At 51.4% G+C, this 20,668-nt stretch overlaps 1 protein-coding gene across 1 annotated transcript; it reads left to right on the top strand.

The window, feature by feature from the left end:
- Nucleotides 1-628: 628 nt before the first annotated feature.
- Nucleotides 629-17,645, top strand: ZNF518B (zinc finger protein 518B). Its single transcript, XM_047798763.1, is given in 6 exon segments — nt 629-728; nt 11,090-13,205; nt 13,207-13,243; nt 13,246-13,923; nt 13,926-14,393; nt 14,396-17,645. Coding segments are annotated over 5 exon segments (3,249 nt in total). The 5' UTR covers nt 629-728; nt 11,090-11,282; the 3' UTR covers nt 14,539-17,645.
- Nucleotides 17,646-20,668: the final 3,023 nt, after the last annotated feature.

Below are 20,668 nucleotides of genomic sequence, written 5' to 3'. Positions count from 1 at the left end.
TCCAGGCCCTCCCACAGCCACTGTCTTATCTGGCCCTCGAAACAACCCACGTGATAAATGAGGCCCTGGGCTTCAAGTCTGATCTTCCCCACCTTTAGACATGAAAATATTGAGACTCCAAGAAGTCAGGGGACTTCCTCGCCCAAGGTCCCGCAGCTAGGCTGTAAAGGAGTCAGGAAAGTCGGGATTCGAACCTGGGCCTCCAAGGCCGTGTCCTTCACTGCTGCTTTCAAAAGAGTTTGGATGTTGAGCGCTCCTTTTCTGCTCCTGGACTTTAAGCTCCATGGGGGAAAGAAGCCAGGGCCCCCGCCGCCTGGACCCAGCAGGGGCACACAGCTGGGGCCCACCACCGGCCTGCTGGGCCAGCGACTGAAGCAGAATGACGTCTCCTTATGCAGGGAGGCTCCCGGGGCTTGCGGACACGCAGGCTCAGCATGGACACTGCAAGCAGCGGACGTGGATGCGCTGGGTCGAGCTCTAAGCCCACGACCGGGCTCGGCTGGGTCCTCGGCTCCGCGCAGCGAGGAGACCCGGCGGGGGCGGGAGCAGCCTTAGGGACCTCGGGCGCCGGGCGCGCTCCGGCCGAGCCTCCACGCCGCACTGCGCACGCGCGGCGACGCCGGGCTCCGCCCCCGGAGTAGGGACCTACAGCGGGCGCGGCGGCGGCGGCGGCGGCCTGTGGCCGGCGGTGTAGACGCCCCTTCCCGGGACCTGGACCGGCCCGCCGGGTGAGTGAGCGAGCGCGAGCAGGAGGGCGCCGGGGCCGCGGGCGCGAGGCGGGCGGAGTGGGGGTGCGGAGGGGTGACTCGGGGCCGCGCCCGACGAGGCCGCACCGGGGCGGTCATCCGGCGCCGGTAGCCGGGGCCGGGGGGTGCGGGCCTCGGCCCCGCGTGCCCGAGCCGCCGGTCGACGTGGTGGCAGGAGGCCCCGGGGCAGACGGGACGCGGTCGCAGGCTCCGGGCTGGGTGCGGAGAAGGGGGCGGCGTGCCGGGGATGGGAGGAGGGGGCGGCGGGCCGGGGCCGGGGGCGGGGGCGGCGGGGGCCGGGGGCTCGGGCCGGGCTGGGGCAGGGGCCGGGGAGCACAGCCCCGGGGGCCGGGGGTGGCGGGGGGCGCGCGTCCGGCGCCCTGTGCTCGCCAGCCTTTGTGCCGCCACCGCGACCCCGCAGGCTCGCCCCGAACGCGCAGGGTCGCGACCCTGGGCGGCGGCGTCCGGGCTGCGGGGCGGCTGGCGTGGAGCCGCCGAGCCTGGCCTCCTCCGCCCGCCCCCAGCGTTTTAAATGATGCATCTCCTGGGAGAGTTCCTACCGGTCGGCTCGGAGCAGGAAGTGTCGTCAGGAGGCCATTTTTAAAGCCTCCTGCGGGCCTCGGCGGTCAGCGTTGACGTGGTTTGGCTTTCAGTAGTTAGAAGAAAGCCCTGCCACCCCTCGAAGGGGCACGGACGTCCCCCGGGAGACAAGGATGTAATCCCATTGTACCCGCGCCTTCCCTTTCTAGGAGGCGCGCTGTGGGATGTGGACTCGCCTTGGACGATGTGTACCGTCGATGTGAGTGTGCCAACAATAAACTTGAAAACCAGTCTGGCATTGTCTTTCCTTGGGAGTTTTGGGGCATGTGCTCAGGGATGGGCTTGTCCATTGAGAACCTGTGCATCTTTTGCTGGAGGGGGTAAGGGAAGGGTGGATGATGAAGGTTTGACTGGTTCTAAATGCTGATGTTACTTTTTGCGGGACCATTCCCACCCCAGCTGCCCTTTTATTTTGTTGCCTTGGGGTCGTTGGGCAGCTGAAGGCCAGGAAACAGCGCAGGGTGCAAGAGAAAGAAAATGCCCTAATCGGAAAGGGAAAACCAAAAGAGAGAGTGAAAGAAAACACTGATGTCCTTTTATGTACGTTGGTTATTCAGTGTATCGCGTTAAAATACCCCCGGTTTTAAAAACTGGGATGATGAGCAATTTATCAACCTAACATTAAAAAGTATAAAGTGAAATATTGAGCACCGTGTCCGGAGGAGAAATAAATGTCTACACAGCTAAACTGTGATGTTATGTTAGAACCCTTAAACATTCTCCCTTCAGCTTAGAATTGAAGTTACCGAGATAAAACCGTGGTGTCCAGAAGCATGTAGTGCTTTGCTGTAGAAGAGCAGAGAGAGAGAGAGAGAGAGGACAGGAATGCATTTCTTTATCTCTGAGTCAGGTATGCAAAGTTCATTCCAGCCCAAAATGTATGTACACAGCAGGAGATATTGGCCTAGCAGATGGTTGTTTAAAGACCTATATCCCAATGTCCTATGGTCCATTTATGCAGAATACACATGTTTGGCTTTTTTAATTGTATCAATGTTTTCTTTAAGCTTGGATGCATTTAAGAAAAAAGATTTTTTCATCTTAAAAAAATAACACTTGTTTGTATCCAGTTTCCTTGTGCTGATAAAGTCATGGCAAGTGCATTTTTGAAAACAAAGGAAGGCATTATTTTATTTATTGGGCCTCCTCCCTGATGTATTATGCCAAACTAATGTAGATTTTTAAAAATCCAGTAAAGCACATTAAAAAAAAAAAAAAGAAAGAAAAAACACATTGTCTTTCCTGGTCTATTTGCTTTTAAGTAAGGGGATCTGGGCCAGTTTTCAAGGAAGATGAAGAACAAAGAACATTGCTATTATTGTGGCCCGGGAGGCTGACATTTCTTTCATTCATTGACTCATTCATTCAGCCAGTACCTATTGAGTGCCTTCTGTGACCAAGCCCTGCGCTGTTGGCTGTGATAAAAGCAGGGTCCTCACCAGTGCGGTTTTCCCTGTCTCGATTGTTCTCAAGCTGCCTGGCATCAACTGCGTTTTCTTTGTTCATGTGTACAGACTCAGCCAACTGCAGTCTCCAGGATCCATCCTTGGCGTGGAAGTGGCTAGACACCATCTGATCCAGGCATTCTCGTAGGTTGGGCAGTGAGGAGGCGTCAGAAACACCCAGGAAGGATTTTAAACCACATTTGATTCATTCATTTGCCTGAGTCCTGGGAAGCCTTTTTCCTTTCTCTTTTTTTTTTTCTATTCTAGTTTAAGCTCCCTTGCTTGAGAAGCACTCGGGGGGCTATTTTCTAAAAGGAAAGTGCCTGGAAAAACCAAGGCTGCATGGGGCCCAGAACTTAAACGCAAGTGTCTGGCTTCTTTTGCAGGGCCCTTCGTGCAGTGCGTCGCTGCCTCCCAGGGTTCTGCGTGTAGACGCCTATGCCAGGGCCTGAGGTTGAGGTCGGATGGGACTCGGTGCCCGAGAAGAGAAGGAAGAACCCATGGGACACGCCATGCTTTTGACTCACTCAGCAGCTCGATGGCTTCAGGCAGGAAGTAAGAACGGTGCCCGAGAGGCAGCAGATGCTGACCGAGACTGCGGTTCAGCAGGGTAGCAGAAAACGCGGAGTTGAGTTTAGACCCCCATTGAGCAACCCCACGACCACAGTTTGACCAGTTTCTCCACAGCTGAGAAGAAGCAGGTAATTGAGGGTGTACTTTGAGGACTCATGGAGAGAATTAGCATTCCACCTCCTCACATACCCCTTCCACCCAATTTGGGCCACGGTGCCCCAAGATTGACAACGTAGCCAGTCACCAAGCGTCCCGGTCACATTTGCATTTGCCGGCTTACTGAAACCATCTGTTTACTTACTCCTTAAAGATCGCAGCCCTGGTTTGTGCTCATTGTGCCCACACTGTGCCAGGCACATTTAAGTTCCCAGGAGTCTACACAGTGGTTACTGTCTGTCCTTGCACACTTGACAGAGAGCATCAGTGATGAATTTCCAAGGTCAAATGGCTAATAAGCCGGGGTCAGACCCAGAGTCTACCTGACTGATGACATCATTACAGTTGAAGGCAGTGATCTTGCCCCACCTCCGGGCACCCCTGGGTGGGCTGGCATATGAAAGATCGCACAGAGGTGTTGATATGACTGTCACCATTCCACTGTATGCATATCTTCCCCCGTAATGTCCAGTGGTTCTCAATCTTGCCTGCATGTTAAAATCACCTTGGAAGCTTTTAAAACTCCCACACCTACTCCCCCCCGCCCTGGCTGCCCCCAGTACACACACACACACACACACAGTGGGGCCCAGGCAGGCATCATTATTTTTGAAGCTCCCAGGTAAACTTGGGGTGCAGGAGGGTAACAGAAACATCCCAGGAACCTCTTTAAATACATTTAACATCCTGGCCATGTTATGACAAGTTGATTATCCTAATGCAACCGAGTTTAGGAATCACTGGTTTAGTGAGAGAGAATTCTTAGTCTTTATTAAACTTTTATTCCCTTTCTTCAACAAAACTTTGATTTTAGGGGCAAAAAACAGGGGGTAGTACAGAAATATATTTGTTCATTTTATCACCTTTAGACCTGAAGTCACTAGGTGTGTTTAGTAAAGGAATTTTTGTAAGATCGCTTGTAGTACTAACCTTGTTTTTACCTTTTTTAAAACACTAGCAGGAACACAGTTGCCTCTTAACATGTTCCTCCCACAGGTAGAACTCTAAGTTTAGACCTTAAAAACCTTAGCACTAGTCATAGTCTTTCTTTAGAAATGTTGTCTCTTAAACTGTTAAAAAACAAACTATATAATAACTTGCTTTGTTTTCTGCTGGTTTCTCAATTCATGTGCTCACCAGCATTGGGTCTGGCCCAGGATAACTCCTGTGTAGACAGGGAGAGGGGGGGACCCCTGGGGGGGACCCCTTCAGCCAAAGACCTTTGTCTCCTGAGGCATGTTTGTTAAACTAAGATTTTGCTGCTCTGAGGTTACTGGACTCTTGTCGGTTTGAAGGACTCTTAAACAGAAACATGTTGACTCCTTTCTCGACAGAGCATATAGTTTGCCAGGTGTCAGGCTCCTTGCTGTCTGCACACACCGTTTCCTCACCCCAGCTGTGCGGGTCAGGAGTCCTCACCAGGCTCAGAGAGGTTATCGAACCCAGAAGAGCAGCTACCAAGTCCAGAGCCTGGGTTTCCGATCTTGTTCCTGATACCCCAAGGTCGTTTCTCTTCCTGCTGTGTCACACTTTCTACCTAGAAAGCAGAGGAATCGAGCAGGGGCTCCTGTGCAGCCTTCTGGCCTTGTTCTGCACTTCAAGCAATACCCTGGGTTTCAGAAGGAAATCTAAGGTCCCAAAGGTGTACCTTTTCAGCAACATGTGCAAGTACTTTTTCAGTTTAGTCTCAAGTGCAAGGTAGATCAGCCGAAAGAAAATGCTTCATTGATATTTTTCCATGTTTAGACCGATTTACCATTCAGTTCAATTCTGATTCTCTGTAGTTGTCTGCAAAAGTTCTTGCGGAGGGAGGCGCCGGTTTCTTGTTACACACTAACTTACTGGGGAAATGTTGGCAGTTTACATACCCAGCGTTGGATTGCTTCCCTGATCAAGTGTTACCACTTTACATGCCCTTGTGGATAGAATGTTTCAAAATTTGGGTTATTGGGAGGCGTCTGTTAGGCAGAGCCTTGGCTCCGACCAAACAGACGGGAGGACAGATGAATAAGGTTGGAGTGTGTGTGCCCCCCGGGCCACGTGCTCTGCCCACCTCACTCTGGTTCCCTCCTAATTGCCCTTTGGGTGTGATGATAGTAAAGCCCGCTCCCTTGCCCGACAATAAGAGAAAGCACTTACTCAAGGGCCCAGCAAGTAAGGAACAGAATCAGAGTTTGAACTGCACACCTGCCCACTGCACGCCCTGTGCTCATGGGCAGAGCTGCTCGTTCCTGCCCGAGCCATGGAGCTGGCAGAGGCCGCAAGGAAGGGATTTCCAGAAGAGCTTCCTAAGTGCACTTCTCTGTCCAGAAAGGGTATAGCCAATTAAAACTTAACTGAGTTTGATGGGCCTCTCATGAACAAGGAAGTATGATGATCCATGTAGCATGTGTGTGGTTGAATGTCTTATGATGACTGTGTAGCATTCACTACATGGTTGAGTATCCTGTGATGACCATGTGGCGTGCACATACCTGGTGGAGTAGCCTGTGTTAATCCATGTAGCATGCACATACATGGTGGAGTGTCCTATGATGACTGTGTGGCATGCACATACATGGTGGAGTGTCCTAGCCACTGTTTGTCTTTCCTACCTTCTATGCTAACATCTGGCGCAGAACGCATTTGCTACAGGGCTAATTCACAGTTCATCTGGGCTGGAGAGGAGAAGGTCAGTAACTAGGCGCTATGTAAACGACTGTACAGCCAGGCAACCCTAATTAAAATTATAAGATTCAGTGTATTGCCAGACAGCAAAGTAGCCTGTATTTTAGCCCCTTTGACTGTTTATGAGTGGATAGGCATCATTTCTTGTGTTTTCTTCATAAACAAGGAAAAATCATATTTCTTAACAGTTCCGTGGGGGTAACTTATCTAAGCACTTGTAGTGAAAGTCACATCTAATCCTTGGGACAGCCCTGTGAGGTAGGGCTGTCACTGTCGGTTTTACGGATGAGGGTCCCACAGTTTGCCCCGGTCAGACCCTCGGAAGTGGTGGGACTAGGACTTGGGACCCTCTCATCTGACTTGGGAATCTTTGGCTTTAAATACTCTTTGGTGGCTTATTGCTCTTCTAATTCTGTTGCGCACTTGACGTTTCCAGCATTTAGAAGTCATATGCTTCCTTTTTAACAAAGACTTACACGACCTTCATGGTTTTTATAGCCCTCAATGTCACGGAACTGGTTTCTAACAAATTCAACATTTTTCTCCATCTGTCCCAGTAATAAATTTTTAAGAAACCAGGTCGGGTGAGCTCAGAGTCAGTAGGAAAACCCACCACCCGCAGAGGCTGCCCCAGGCTTTTGCTCAGGAAGACGAGAGAAAGCACATTTGTCACACGCTGTGCCCTTCTTTGGTGTGTGGAAGTCACTGTCAGATGCTGTAGGCGATTCTGCATTAAAAAGCTCACTTTTTGCTGTTTAAAAAACAGGCAACTTAACAATAAATAGCTATTTTATTTATTGTGTTCAAAATTAATAATACTGTTTGGTGTGTTTGGGGAACCCTCCTAAATGATCTTTTAAAATATGTTTGTTTCTAATCCTCAAGGTCAAATGCAGAGGTTTCGTAACAGGTGTGGTGGGTTTGGAAGGCAGGTCAGCCTGCATCCAGGTGTCAGTGGTGATTGATGCGCGTCCTCTCGGCGTCTGGCGTGCACACACACAGCCCTTTACCTGCAGCATGTTATGTAACCCTATGTCATCGGCATGCTGGGCAGTAACCTGCCGAGCGGATCCAGCTTCACAGGTGCTTGTTCCTGAACGTGAACCTGTGGGGAAAGTTTCGTGGAGGGAGCGGGCCTTCAGAGCCCCTTACTCAGGTGTTCTTGGTGCAGCCTCAGGAGTGCCCAAGTGTCAGTGCCATCATCAAAGCCGTCTGGCTTCTTCCAGTGAGTCCATGTAGCTCGGTCTAGGGGTGCTGCTGCACTCGGGATCTTTTGCCCCCATGTCTAGCGCCACCAGTTGCAGTGGAAGAGCTTGACATCTGTGTCACCTGGACATTTGAGAATGGTTTCAAAGTCAAGGCGTTTTTGAACGGGTGAGATGATTGAGCCTCAGCCTAGCTGTCTTGCCTCCCCCTTAAACTGCATTTGCTCATCACAGCCTCACGCTTCTTGTTGGCCCTTGCTTCTGTGGATTCTTTTTGTTTGTTTGTCCCTTTAGGGCTGTACCCATGGCACATGGAGGTTCCCAGGCTAGGGGTCGAATCGGAGCTGCAGCCGCCGGCCTGCTCCAGAGACACAACAACTTGGGATCCGAGCCATGTCTGCAACCTACACCACAGCTCACGGCAATGCCAGATCCTTAACCCACTGAGCAAGGCCAGGGATTGAACCCGAAACCGCATGGTTCCTAGTGGGATTCGTTAACCACTGAGCCATGACGGGAACTCCCTTCTGTGGATTCTTAATTCAGAGTAACGGCCGAGATGGTTTTGCAGAAGCAGTGCCAGGAGTTCTCTGCGTTGCTCAGCCTTGATTAGTTCCTTGGTTAGTTCTCTGGAGACTCCTCTACCAGGGTGCTCTCTGCTTCTTGCTAAGAGACTTGGAGAAAAAAATTTCAAAACTGCCTTTTGTGATTCTTTTTTTAAGAGTCTCGGAAGCCGGGGATGGTACTGGAAAATTGAAAATGCACAAATGGAGCCCTAGTTTGGATGCTTCTTCAGAGATAGCTTGTCACATGGCTTATTGCAGAATTTCTTAGCATACGCGTGTAAGGTGTTAGTGGAAAGAGTGGTCAGCGGGGTGTGGCAGAGGGTCAGGTGCTTTCTTTTCTTTCCTCCCCCACTTTTGCTCTTTTTCTCTCCTCTCTCTTTCCCTCCCTCCCTCTCCTTGTCCTCTTCCTTTTCTTCTTCTTTGTCTCTCTCTCTCTCTCAGAATTATGAGGCTGGTATATCAGAGATACACATCTTTTGGACAAATTGAGACTAGATGAGAGACGAGCAGATTGGTGGCTGGTCCATTGGGGATTAAACTGTAGCTCCAGCTGGTGAAGATGTTTGAAAGGAGTGGAGTGTTGCTGGAAGTTTCAACCAGTGATTTCTGGCTTTTCATCAGAATCGCACATTGTGCTCTTGTAAACCACAAATGTCTCTCCTTCTTCCCTCTCCCCCTGAGATTTGGACTGACAAGCTTTGGGATGAAGCCCAGAGTGTATGTAGCTGCGATTCTGTGGCTTCTCCAGATTCAGGAGCCTCTGGACCAGACCCCCTTAAAGCCCCTCGTCAGCCTCTGCATCCCTTGGGCCAGTGGTTTTTCTCAGGCTCTGGTTGTAGCCATTGCTTCCTGTAACAGGATGGAAATGCCAGCTTGAGCCTGTTGGCAGTAGTGGCATTCTTAGCTGATAACAAGTCTTAGCGGATAACAAGGGCTCAGCGTTGTCTAGGTGAACACAGACGAGTGAGTGGGTACTAATGGGTGGCTTGCTTGCAGCCACTCAGTAAGTGGCAAAAGTTGTTGGGTCACTTGTCTCCCTTCACTAAGCCAGTTTACAAATCTGGAAGATAAAGTGAATCGGCTTCTCCTAGTGACTCCTCTGGAAGCTCCACTCGCTGTACCAGGAGGGCAGCGGAAAGTGAACGTCCTTGTCTTTGCCCACGCCTGTCGGTTTGTGGTTTGCAGCATCCGCGTGTCCAGTCCTGTGCACGGTCCCCTTGTCCAGGTGTGTGTCTGGACATCAAGGGGGCAGATAGCCCCTTGCAAGCCCCCAGGCCAGCCTGGTGTGTGAGTATGACACACACTCAGGGGAGGGCCAGTCTGACTGTCCCTGGATGCTTGATTGTGTACTGGCAGTTGTTTTTGAAAGGGGGGGCAACTGTCTTTTGCAAAATCAAAATAGGAAAAGAGCTTGTTATCAATGTGTGCTGTTCTTACGGTGCTGCCCCAAATGCTTTAAAGGCAGGCTGTATGCTAGATCCCAGTAGGCAGTAATTGTTTCTCTCGACCCTACACAGAGAACTTCTGCTCCCCGAAATCAGCCCTTCCGACCTAATTCCCGTGGCTCTTGGCCCGTTAGCAGGTGCCAATTCCTGGTCAGACCGCTGCCCGCCACTGAGCAAACACTCACGGAGGCCTCCGTGTGCCTCCCGACGCTCAGAGGAGCACCTTCCACTCTCGGAAGTGCTGTCTCGTTGTCTTTGGCGTTTTAGTCAGCGTGGCAGCCCTGTGGAAAAAGCTGGGTAAGGGCCCTGAATTCTGCTTGCCAGATGAAAAAATGGAGGCTCAAAAGGTTGAAAGTGGGTTTTTTTGCAGGGCATGAAGAAAGGCTTTTAGCAGATCCCAAACTAGAATGGTTTTGTTTGGCTCCATGTTCTGTGCTCTCTGAAAAAAGAGTGCGTGTTTAAAGACGATGAACTGTTTAGGGTAAAACTCGGTCACCGCATCACACTTGTGACTGTACTTGTTTTGGAAGACAGGCTCTAGTGTGAGGCGCCCTCCTCTCTCCCCTGTGCCCCCTGCTGCCACCCTGTCACCCTCACAGGCTCCTGTGCCTGCAGCACAGGGGCTCTGGTTGGAATATGAAGGATCCCGCCAGGGTCTGCCCTGCTGCGGTCTCTCCATGTCCTTTTGAGACTGCATTGGAGCTCTTTCCTTGACGCCCCCCCCCACCCCATTTACCATCTCCCCTCCCCCTCCCAGCCTTGCCCCCTGCCCTCCAGCCTCAGCCTCCATGCTGTTGCTCAGGCGCTGGCTCCAGGCCCGCCTCCCACGGACCTTTGCCTTCTCTGCCAGGCCGCCTCTGCTCTCTGCCCCAGCTCTCTGCCCCAGCGCTGGCTTCCCGGGGCCTTTCTCACTCTCCAGGCCCCGAAGCCCCAGCCCTACGACCTCATCGTGTAGTTAGGCCCCTCTCTCCCTTGCCTTGTTTTATGCTTTGTTTTCCCCCATCCACCTGGCAGATACAGACTCTGTCTCCCCTCTGTACCCTCGTGAGAGAAGGGACGGACTTGCTCTTGGTCGCTGCCCTGGAGCGCGTGGTAGATGCTCAATGGGATGTTGAAGGAGTTCGGATCTGCTGACACCGTCAGGGCGCCACTGGCTTCTTGCCACTGGTGACGGCGAAGGGGGAGCATGAGAGAGCTGGGGTCCAAGCAAGCGATGAACTGTAATGTAGCAACAGGTGGACACCTGAGCCGGAGCCCCGACTAGGTAGTCGTGTTTAGAAACTGAAATAACGACCTCCTGTACATGGTGTTCATGAGGCTAATAGAAGATTATACTGGGAAGTTGCTAGAATGGCCTCAGTGACACTTAAAGAGAACTTTCACTCACCAAGGGCTGTTCCCAGTGACTGCTGTGCCTGCCTTGCCCCTGGCACATCTCTCTTTACAGTCGGTTTAAAGTCACGAGTTCCAGGAAGCTGAGTTTGAACATGTTTTTAGTTCAGGCTTGTTATTTGCCAGTTCTGTTGTAATTATGGATTACTGTCCACATGTGTCTCAAGAATTTGGGTCAAGATTTAGCATAAAATCCTCTAGGTCATTAAAATATAGGGTGAGTTTGGACATAGGTTAGCTGCACCTTAAGTTCATGTATTAATCATGTTTTATGATTTCTTCTTTTCCTTTCAGTGTTGCCTGGAGAATCAGACAATTGGAAACAGTCCTGTTTGGGGGTCATGACCTCCCGTGGTGGTTTATGAAATAGTTACATATGTTCCTAGGATGCAGCTGCTTCTCTGCCAGCCGCCAGGTGCGCTAAAGGACGCGCCCAAGGATTTTGTCATGTGACGCCTTCCTGGATTTCAGTGGCCTCTTTTTAGAAATGCAGATAAAGAAGATGAAGGATATCGGACAGCAGTTGTACTCTCCCCAAGTGAGTGACGGACGTACCTCCTTGACCATGTCGCCCAAACAGCCGAATGCTAATCGAGCAACTCGACCAGATGGACAGGACGCTCCGACTGTTTTGTACCAAGGCTCGGAGGCAGAGGCTGCGGCCGTGACTGTTGCCACCTGCGCCAAGTGCAGGAGTGTGCACGAGATCCCGCTTCAGGAGCTGAAGAAGGGTGCTGGGCAGAGCCAGAAGGAGGACAAATACATTTGTTTCAAGTGCAGCCTCGGCGCAGCCCCTCCCCAGTTCCATTTCTTGAACAGTAATCGCGGTGCTGCTCTCGTAGGAGATAGAACGGAAAGCATCTCAAGTTCTGTCGGTAACAAATTCAAGGTTAGGAATTTTAAGCCAGGCAAGTACTATTGTGATAAATGCCGCTTTTCCACGAAGGACCCTCTGCAGTACAAAAAGCACACGCTTCAGCATGAAGAGATTAAATTCATTTGTTCCCACTGCAGCTACATTTCCTACACGAAAGGGGAGTTCCAGAGGCACTTGGTGAAACACACGGGCATTTTCCCATATCAGTGTGAGTATTGCGACTACGGTGCTATTAGGAACGATTACATTGTCAAGCACAGGAAGAGAGTCCACGAGAAGGCGGGTGGGAAGCGGCCGCCCAAAACCGTCACCAAGCTGGAGCCAAAAAGGGTCGGCACGGCAAAGCCACACCCCGAGCTGTTCAAAGCTCCCGCTCCGAGGACTGCGTTCCAGAACAAGCTGTCAGATCAGCTCTCAAGGTTCTCCCTCCACGCACACAAAGACAGAACCCACAACATCATGTTGCTGCCCGAGTCGAAGGAGCCCCAAAAAGACGTCGTGTGCGTCCCGAACAGAGCGACCCCGTCGGGGCCGAGTGACGTGGGCCTGCTGGAGAACAAGAGCGTGGAGGTGGAGGTACTGTCCCCCGCCAAGGAGCCTGTCCAGCCCGGGATGCCCCTGACGGTGGTGGCGCCCGCGGAGCTGGTGGTCCCCGCCAACTGTCTGGCCCAGCTGATAGACGTGAAGGTGGTCAACGGCACGCAGCAGCTTGTCCTGAAGCTCTTCCCTCTGGAGGAAAACAGTCGCCTTGACGCCGGTGGGGGTGACGGCGGGCCTTGTCAGCGTGCCGCTAGAGAGAAAGGCTCGAAGGAGCTCGACGAGGTGGTTTCTGGAGGAGACCAGACCAAGTCACTGACGGTCGCGGGGGAAGTTGGAAGACTCGCAGGCATCGATGAGCTGCACGCGTCAGTTCAGAAACAGCTTAAAAATGTGAAATGGGTGCGGTCTTATGATTTCTTCATGTCGAACTCCAGCACGCACGGTGCCGGGGAGTTGCTTCTGAACCCCGGCGGCGTCGAGGAGTTGCAGAAAAGGAGGTACATGTATCCGCACAGAACCGCTCTCCCGTCCGCGGCCTTCAGAGGCCATTCTCCGTCATCCCTCGTCAGAAGCAGCCTCCTGAGTGGTCTCGGAGCTGCCGCGAGCGCCTTCCCCTACAAAGCGGCCGTGTCGTTCCCCGACGCCGGGAGGAGGGTGCGCGGTGACTCCCGGCACCTGTTCCCTCTGGCCGCGGCGTCCGCGGCCATCTCCTTCTCTGGAGAAAAGGACTTGCCGCCCGCAAGAAAGAATGACTTGGAGGCTCGAGGCGCGATCAGTATTCCTGTAAAAATGGTTCCCCCGAACAGGAAGCCGAGGGAGAACCAGGCCCAGGACCCCAGGGCCGTTTCCGACGTGGGCCCGGTTTCCCCTCAGCCTAAAGGTGAGTATTTACACATAAACATAACGGGGGAAGAGCGGCTCCGACCTCCACAGCCGGGGGAGAAGCCCTTGGAACTAAAAAACCCCGAAAGGACTCAGGACCCCTTCGACGGCCCCGGTCATCTCATCGGTGTTTTCCCTGAGCTCTGGATCCGAAACGTCCCCGAGGGTGTGAAGTGGAACAGCTCGACGTCCAAAATAAAGTCCATTGAGCTCCTGCGCCGAAAGATCGCGCAGCTGATTGAGTCCTGCGGGAAGCCCTCGCCGCCCGCTGCCAGCGGCGCTCACCGTCGTTCAGTAGGGAAGGCGGCCAAGGGCGCCGCCGCAGCTGCCCCGGACGGGATTCGGGAAATCAGCGTGTCATTCGCCGGCCCCGGCTTCCCCACGGGGACCGTCCCCAGACCTCAGGGCGAGGGCGGTGCCGGCGGCGACGGACAGCCGGCCCCGCGGCAGGTGTACCCGCAGGTGGTGGAAGGCGGCAGTGGCAGAGCTGAAGGCAGGGGGGCCAGGAAGCCCCAGGGAGCTCCTCCCGTGCTCCTCCCCAAAGGGGCCGTGTTGAGGTTTCTCAATTCCTCCGAGGACTCCCGCGTCATTGAGGCCACGTGCGAAGCGCCCGTCAGCCTCTCGGGCAGCGAGACGCACGTGGCCAGACCGGTTCCCTTCCGCCCCGGGAAGCAGACGGACGCAGAGTCACGGGCGCTGCCGGGGGAGAGCGTGCTGGCGGACACGTGCCCCGGCCTGGACCTCGCTCCCCGGCCTAAACCAAGGCGAGAGAGCGCCGACGGTGGCAGCGCGCCTAGAAGACCCGGACCTCCGCACGGACCCCAGGGAGCGGCGAAGTGAGTAAGCAGGGGAGACTGTTTTCCAGAAGCCTTCCTGTGAGTAAAAGTAAGCCCAAGCACGTAAACTCATCCAAGAAGAAAAGCAAAATTCAGGCCGATCCCAGCCGCTACTTCAAGGATCCTTCCATCTTTCAGGTCGCCAGGCAGCTGCGGCTGATCGCAGCCAAACCGGACCAGCTGATTAAATGCCCCCGCCGGAACCAGCCGGTCATCGTGCTAAACCATCCTGATGTTGACTCCCCGGAAGTGTCCAACGTGATGAAGGTCATCAACAAGTACAAGGGCAACGTCCTCAAGGTGGTCCTGTCGGAGAGGACCAGGTGTCAGTTAGGCATCAGGCGCCATCACGTGCGGCTGACCTACCAGAACGCGGAGGAGGCCAATCAAGTGAAGAGGCAGATGATGCTGAAGATGAAACTCAAAAAGGTTCATAAAAACAACTACCAGGTGGTGGATTCCTTGCGGATGACTCGTCGCAGTGCATATTTAAGTGCTGGTTCTGTGGGCGGCTCTACGAAGACCAGGAGGAGTGGATGAGTCACGGCCAGCGGCATCTGATAGAGGCCACCAGAGGCTGGGACGCCCTTTCCTCCAAGGGCAAATAAGTGGAAACCTCGGTCTTTGAAGCAAACTGTTTTTCTTACTTTTAGGGTGTTCTGGTTTGGGTGGTTTGGTTTTGTTTCCTGACTCTGTAGGAGCAGCACAGCCTGGGAGATCGGGGGACGCTTCCGCCTGCAGGTCCCTCCTGGGAAGGTCGACAGCCCAGCGGCTGAACCTGAGCCTGGAGACCAGGCCCCTGAAGGAGTCTGAGCCCCTGAGGACGACGCACAAGTTGACAGACATGCCTTTCTCTGGGGGGAGTGGAACTCTGAGCAGATTTTCGGTGGGGAGCTGAGACTTTTCTTTGACCAGCACCCTTTTTCTGAGTAGATAAACATCTTTTCTAATCCATCCAGAGGGGCAGGTTTAGAGTGTTTTACACATGCTCCTTATATAACCAAATGCTCCTGGAGAATTAAACCCATGTCCTGGTGAGCACATCCACTTCTTTTTGGCAATAACTCATCTTTTGAATATTTGGTACATAATGGAAATATTTTCTACTTTGTTGGTTATCTTAAATTTCATTATAAAAAGAGGCCGTTTTTTACAAATCCTTCACCCACCCTTCGGTGTTCCTCCATGCTCTCTGTAGCACAGGGGGTTGTGCTTTCATTGACCCTTTTAAAGAAGGAGTCCCAAGGTCGGCCTGAATGTACTACAACAGCAGGTGTTAGGGGAAGAAAGGAACATTTTCAAGCTTTTGCTTTCTTTTTAAGTATCTTGATTTATGACAGTTGGGGAGGGAAGGTGCCTAAAAAGAAAAGGAAAAAGGGAAAGAAAAAATGGTCACAGAGGGGAAATATCTAAAATTGTCTCCATGTGCCCCCACCGCTCGCGCAAAAGCCAAGGAAGTAGCCAGTTTAAGATGGACTGGACAGGCTTCTGACTACATGGTCAAGTCCAGGGAGGCAGTTCAGGCTAGGATTGCGAAGCAGCTGTGGCTCTAGCGCACCTGCCAGCTTCCACATGGGACTCAACCCAGACGCGGTAGAGGCCGCTCACCCCGCTTCCGTCCCAGCGCATCACAGACTCGGCCCCAGGTCGAGTCCTGCTCCCTCCTGTGGAATGACAGCTTCCCCTCTCATCCGTCCCTTTTCTTTGCTTGAGGCCCCTTAAAGTGTTCCCTTGTGCGAATCCTAAAAAGAGGCAGGAGTGAGCAAAATGCAGCCCTCCCACCCTCTTCATTCAGGCTAGAGGAAGGCAGTCCCTGGTTTTCAGCCACTAGTTGATCTCAGCTTCTGTCGGGCTTCCCTGCCTGCCGCACACCCCGCCTGGGGAGCCGCTCCTCTGTGTGCAGTAGAGAAAGCAGGCGCTCTGCCCCGCGGTGACATCTCGGGCAGGTGGCTGGCCGGACCTTAGCCCTCACCTGCCCACCCAGCAGGGGCGGCCCCACCTCTCGTGTTTTCCTCCTTGTCAGGCCTGCTTCCTCAGAACTGAGTGCCCTGGAAGAAGCCGGGGGTTGTTGCAGCTGAAAAAGGCACGCGTGGGCTTCCCTGCTGTGTTGGGGAGTCAGATGGAGAATTCCTGGTTTTTCGTTGTTTTTTTTTTTTTCCACTTGAGAAAGTCTTAGATTATCCTGATTCTTCAGCTTGTAATTCTGTGTAGTTGGTTCTCATTACAGATCATCACTACGGCTTGTGTATTGTTCAGCCCATCACTGTCACGATGTTTAGTTAGTCCTTACGGAAATGTAAAACTTGGGGGTTTTTTATATGTGTATGTGTGTGTACACATATAAATATTTTTTACCCTATGAAAACTACAGTAGCTAATTTTCTGATTTCCTATTTTATAATGAAATTGTAATTGTGGGTGGAAAAATATAAAACATTTTTATACTCTAGAAATAATTTATTTTGGAAGTACGTTTTTATAATGGTCTGATCTCATTTTTAGAAAATGAAAGCACAGTAAGCGAGGGGTCTGATTTACGGGAGGAAGTGGGAGCAGGAGCCCCTGCGGGTTGTCGCAGTACCGTGCTTAGTCCCCGTGCAGTTCTGGTTGGCTCTGCGGGGAAATGGGCCGTGTGCCCGGCCTCACGACGGAAAGGAGGGCATTCTTGAGGTCTGTCCCTAGATCTCTTGCCCCCCCCCCCCCGGCCCCAGCATGAAAGAAGGCTCTTAAGCCGATGAGAGGAGGAGGAAGGGCTGAGGTTTACGCTTTCTCCTTCTCCTTCTCTACCTCACTGCGCAGCAGCAGCTTTCCCGTCGGGCCGGGAAAGGTGACCGAGAGTCAGGTCGGCGTTGAGTGTCCAGTGACGTATTTACACTTTGCAGCAGCAGCAACTCTTTTGAAGTATTACCCAAAACTCGGCTTATGTCCTTGTGCAGAGCTACATGTCGTGAACAGGCTGTGGACCTGAGCTTTTGGAGATCTTCAGACCCACAGTACTTTGTAAGAAATTGAGGGCGCCTGGAAATTGTAACACATGAGAAGGCAAAAAATGGCCGTCTTCCCTGTATCCATAAAGACCTTCAGAAAGGAGCGTGTCATGTGGGTTACTGTCAGGAAACGAACACATCGTCCCTAACCAGACGGGAGGAGGTGGGGGCAGACCCGACCTGAGTATCTGTACGCCTTCTTGATTTGGAGGACCTCTGCCCAAATTCAGAGTACTTACTATTCACATCCGTTTTAACTTACTTTCTGAAGTAGATTTTCTTCCTCTGGGGGCTCCGAAATGAGGCGATCTTGTTATACTTACGGTATGGCGGCGTGAACAATCTTTTTACGGTAGACTCGGATTCTGTTTCACTCAGATTTGTATCCCCAGGCCACAGCATTTCGGGAGCCCCTCTTACAGGCCCAGTGCTCTTTGGTGAACTAATCCAAACACAACGTTTTCACCCTCAGAAGTTCCATCCCTCTTTCTTTAGGACACACTGTACTAGCCATCCCAGAAAATGAAGATGTGATGCTGCTCAGCCTTGGGAATCATTTCTGAATCTGTAAATGTCAGTATGAGCAGAAAACACTGCATAATGTTAGAAGCATTATTCTAAGTCCTGCGTGAACAGTTTGTGTGTCTGCTGCTCTGATTTTGAAACACGTATGTATATAGATAGAGACGTTGGCGTAAATTTTGTTAAATAAAGCAACTATAAAATTCTCTCTGTCCTTTCATTTCACATGTTAAGCACATTGGTTATGAATCCCACCACCTGTCTTGGGTGATGCATTTCTGAACCACATAAAGGCATCTTTCTGCACAGCCCTGGTGCTTTGAATTCCACGAGGGTGTAAATTGAATTGGGTGCACTGCTGGTAAACCAAGCGTGCCCTGAAGTGAGGCCAGTTACTGTTCTGTTTTGCTTTGGCTTAAGTTCACAAGAGATGCTGGTTTGGGCAGCAGTGGCAGTTTTCGTACTGTGGTCAGTGTCATCAGAGAACGACCTGCCCGCCATGTGTAGGCTCTCTCGGGCTGGGGCTTGGGTGGGAGAGTTCCCTGGTAGCCCACAAGCCTGCTGGGCCATCTGTCCAAATACAGTGGATCATAGACATCCAACACCACACCTAGTTGGGAAGAAGGATTGTGAGGATGTTTGCAGAGGGGACTCATTCCTTTATTTCATCCCAGCACCCAGGGGGGTCAGAAAGAAGAGAAGTAGACCTGAGTTGAATACTGGCAAACCCTCAAGAAAAAATGAAGAGCTGTGAGTTGCTGAAGTTCATCAATTTGGCTTATTACCTGAGTTGAGTCACCCTGTAATCCGAGCGTTCTAGTCTGATAAGTTGGCACGGTTTTGTTTTTAGGGGAGTAGAGATGAGATAAGGTAGCAGGAGCCTGAAGACTTTTGTATCAGGGTGGCCATAGTCTGGCTGGAATAGGGAACTGGGGCAGAAACTTGATGGCCGAAACGTGAGGAGATGCGGAATTCCCATGGTGGCTCAGCAGGCTAAGAACCCGACTAGCATCCATGAGGACATGGGTTCGATCCCTGGCCTTGCTCTATCAGTTAAGGATCCAGCGTTGCCATGTGCTTCCGTGTGGGTCACAGATGTGGCTTGGATCTAATGTGCCTGTGGCGTAGGCTGGTAGCTGCAGCTCTGATTCAGCCCCTAGCCTGGGAGCATCCATGTGCCACAGGTATGGCCCTAAAAAGCCAAAAAAAAAGATGGCAGTCTAATCTGCCTTTTATCATTAAGAAAACTTTAGCTTATAAAGACGGATCACCCGGTTCACTAGGTTTGTGTGACAAATGAAATAATGGATAGGACCCTTGCGTCAGTAAGGCTTTCTGCTTTACAGTACATGGAGCCTTCTGTTGTCGTGGGTTATACCCAGCATGAACTGCCTTCTGTATCGGCCCTCAGTGGGAGGAGAACCACACGGATTGCTCTAGAGCAGAGCCGTCCAGAACTAAGTGGTCTGTGAATCTTCACTTCCGAGTAGCCACATGCAAAAGAGCACAAGCAGCTGAGATCAAGTGTTTTATTTGACCCAATATATTCTAGAATATGATTAAAGCATTTTTCAGTCAGCATCACATCTATTGAGATATTATCTGTTTATAAACAGTGTGTGTATGTTATATGAAGTATATGGCCTTTTTAAAGAGTTCAGAAATCTGGCTATTTTAAACTTGAAGCATGTTTCAACTTTGATGCTAAATTTTCAGTTAAATGAGATGTAGTCCTACCAAAACACTCAAGTTGGGAAGTTGGGTTTAGTGGAAAGGCTTTCCCCTGCTTCCGTTTTTTTTTTTGTTTTTTTTTTTTAAGATTAAATTAAAAATTTAGTTCTGCAGTCACCCCCGGCCATATTTCATGTTCACGACCCATATGTGCCTAGTGTGTATTGAACAGGACAAGGGAAAAAATACTGTGTTGTGGGCATTAGCTTACTGGTCTGGGCTTCTTGATGGGAAGGATCGGACTCCATTTATCTATGTAACTCTAAAACCGGAGGAGCCCTGGCTCGGTTTCACTCACCGTTAGCAAATGCCAGTTGTGTGCTAGGCTCTGTATTGATGCCCATCAAGCTGTTCTAGTTCTAGGTTGTCTACCCTTTAAAGAAATGGTTGCACACGTGCCTTTTTGAGGTGATTTGTCACTCGTTTTGCAGCTTCAGTTGGTCAGCCGAACAAAGGTTGGTTTCTCATTCATGCTGTGTCCACAGTCTGTCAGGAACCTAGGCGGCTGGTGGGTCTTCTCTCAGCTGCACCCGTGAACCACTTGGCTGGCTTTTCCATCTCGGTGGCAGAGCGAGAGCAGGGCGAGAGGGTCTTGCGTGGGTGGGGAACAACACCCAGCCCTTCCACTCACAACCCATTGCCCAGAAGGGGTCACACAAACCTTCCAAAGGGGCTGTGCAGCTCCACGGTGTGCGCAGAAGAATCCATTAGCTACTGATGCTGCTCGCAGGGTGAGTGCTGGAGGCACATGAATGGCAGCTGCCTGGGTGGAAAGCAGCCTGCCCTCGTGCCGCTGAGAGAGGCTCAGAGTCGGGGAAGAGGTGGAGAAAGAGGAACCCCGCATTCTGTTCGACGACATCAGAACTTGAAGAAGCAATGTATTCTGTTTCCCCCAGCTCCTAGTAAGATAGTATACTTTTACATTTTAATTTTCCATGCATAAAAGGCTGGTACTCTGTGCCTTTGAACTACTTATTTTAAACTTTTAAAAGAAGAGACTTTTCTTTAAACATCCTTAAAGAAAAGTCGTTTCCCTCGAGGTTGGTGCTTCTCGTGCTTTATTTTAGAAGTTCTCCCCTCCCTTGAGGTCAAAAAGGTAATCTTACACACTAAATTTAATATTAAAAATAAACTCCCCGACAACAGTGGACATAATAAACACAAGCTGCCCATTAGAGGCTTTGTAAAAACCTTCTTCCAAAGGATCTGGGTCCATTTTTTAAATAGGAAGCAATACCTAAATCACATTGAGATTCAGAGCCTCTGAAGAGTCAGTCCCAAGGGCATTACTCAGTTATCCTAACATCTGTTATTGAGGAGTCTACACTGGTCCCCTGAGTTAACACTCCGTACATGCAGGGTCCATCCTGTTTGGCTCTATGGCTGGGTCTCCGAAGAGGAATCATGATAAACCGTGTAAGACACAAAGTTAATCCTCATGAGACATTTACCGTTGAGAGGAGTACATGCAAGTGAGAAGGCTCTTCCCAGCAGGTGT

The sequence above is a fragment of the Phacochoerus africanus genome, chromosome 10 (assembly GCF_016906955.1).
Source record: "Phacochoerus africanus isolate WHEZ1 chromosome 10, ROS_Pafr_v1, whole genome shotgun sequence".
Classification (NCBI taxonomy): domain Eukaryota; kingdom Metazoa; phylum Chordata; class Mammalia; order Artiodactyla; family Suidae; genus Phacochoerus; species Phacochoerus africanus.
The sequence above is the reverse complement of the archived record's forward strand: the minus strand, read 5'-3'. Positions and strand labels throughout refer to the sequence as shown.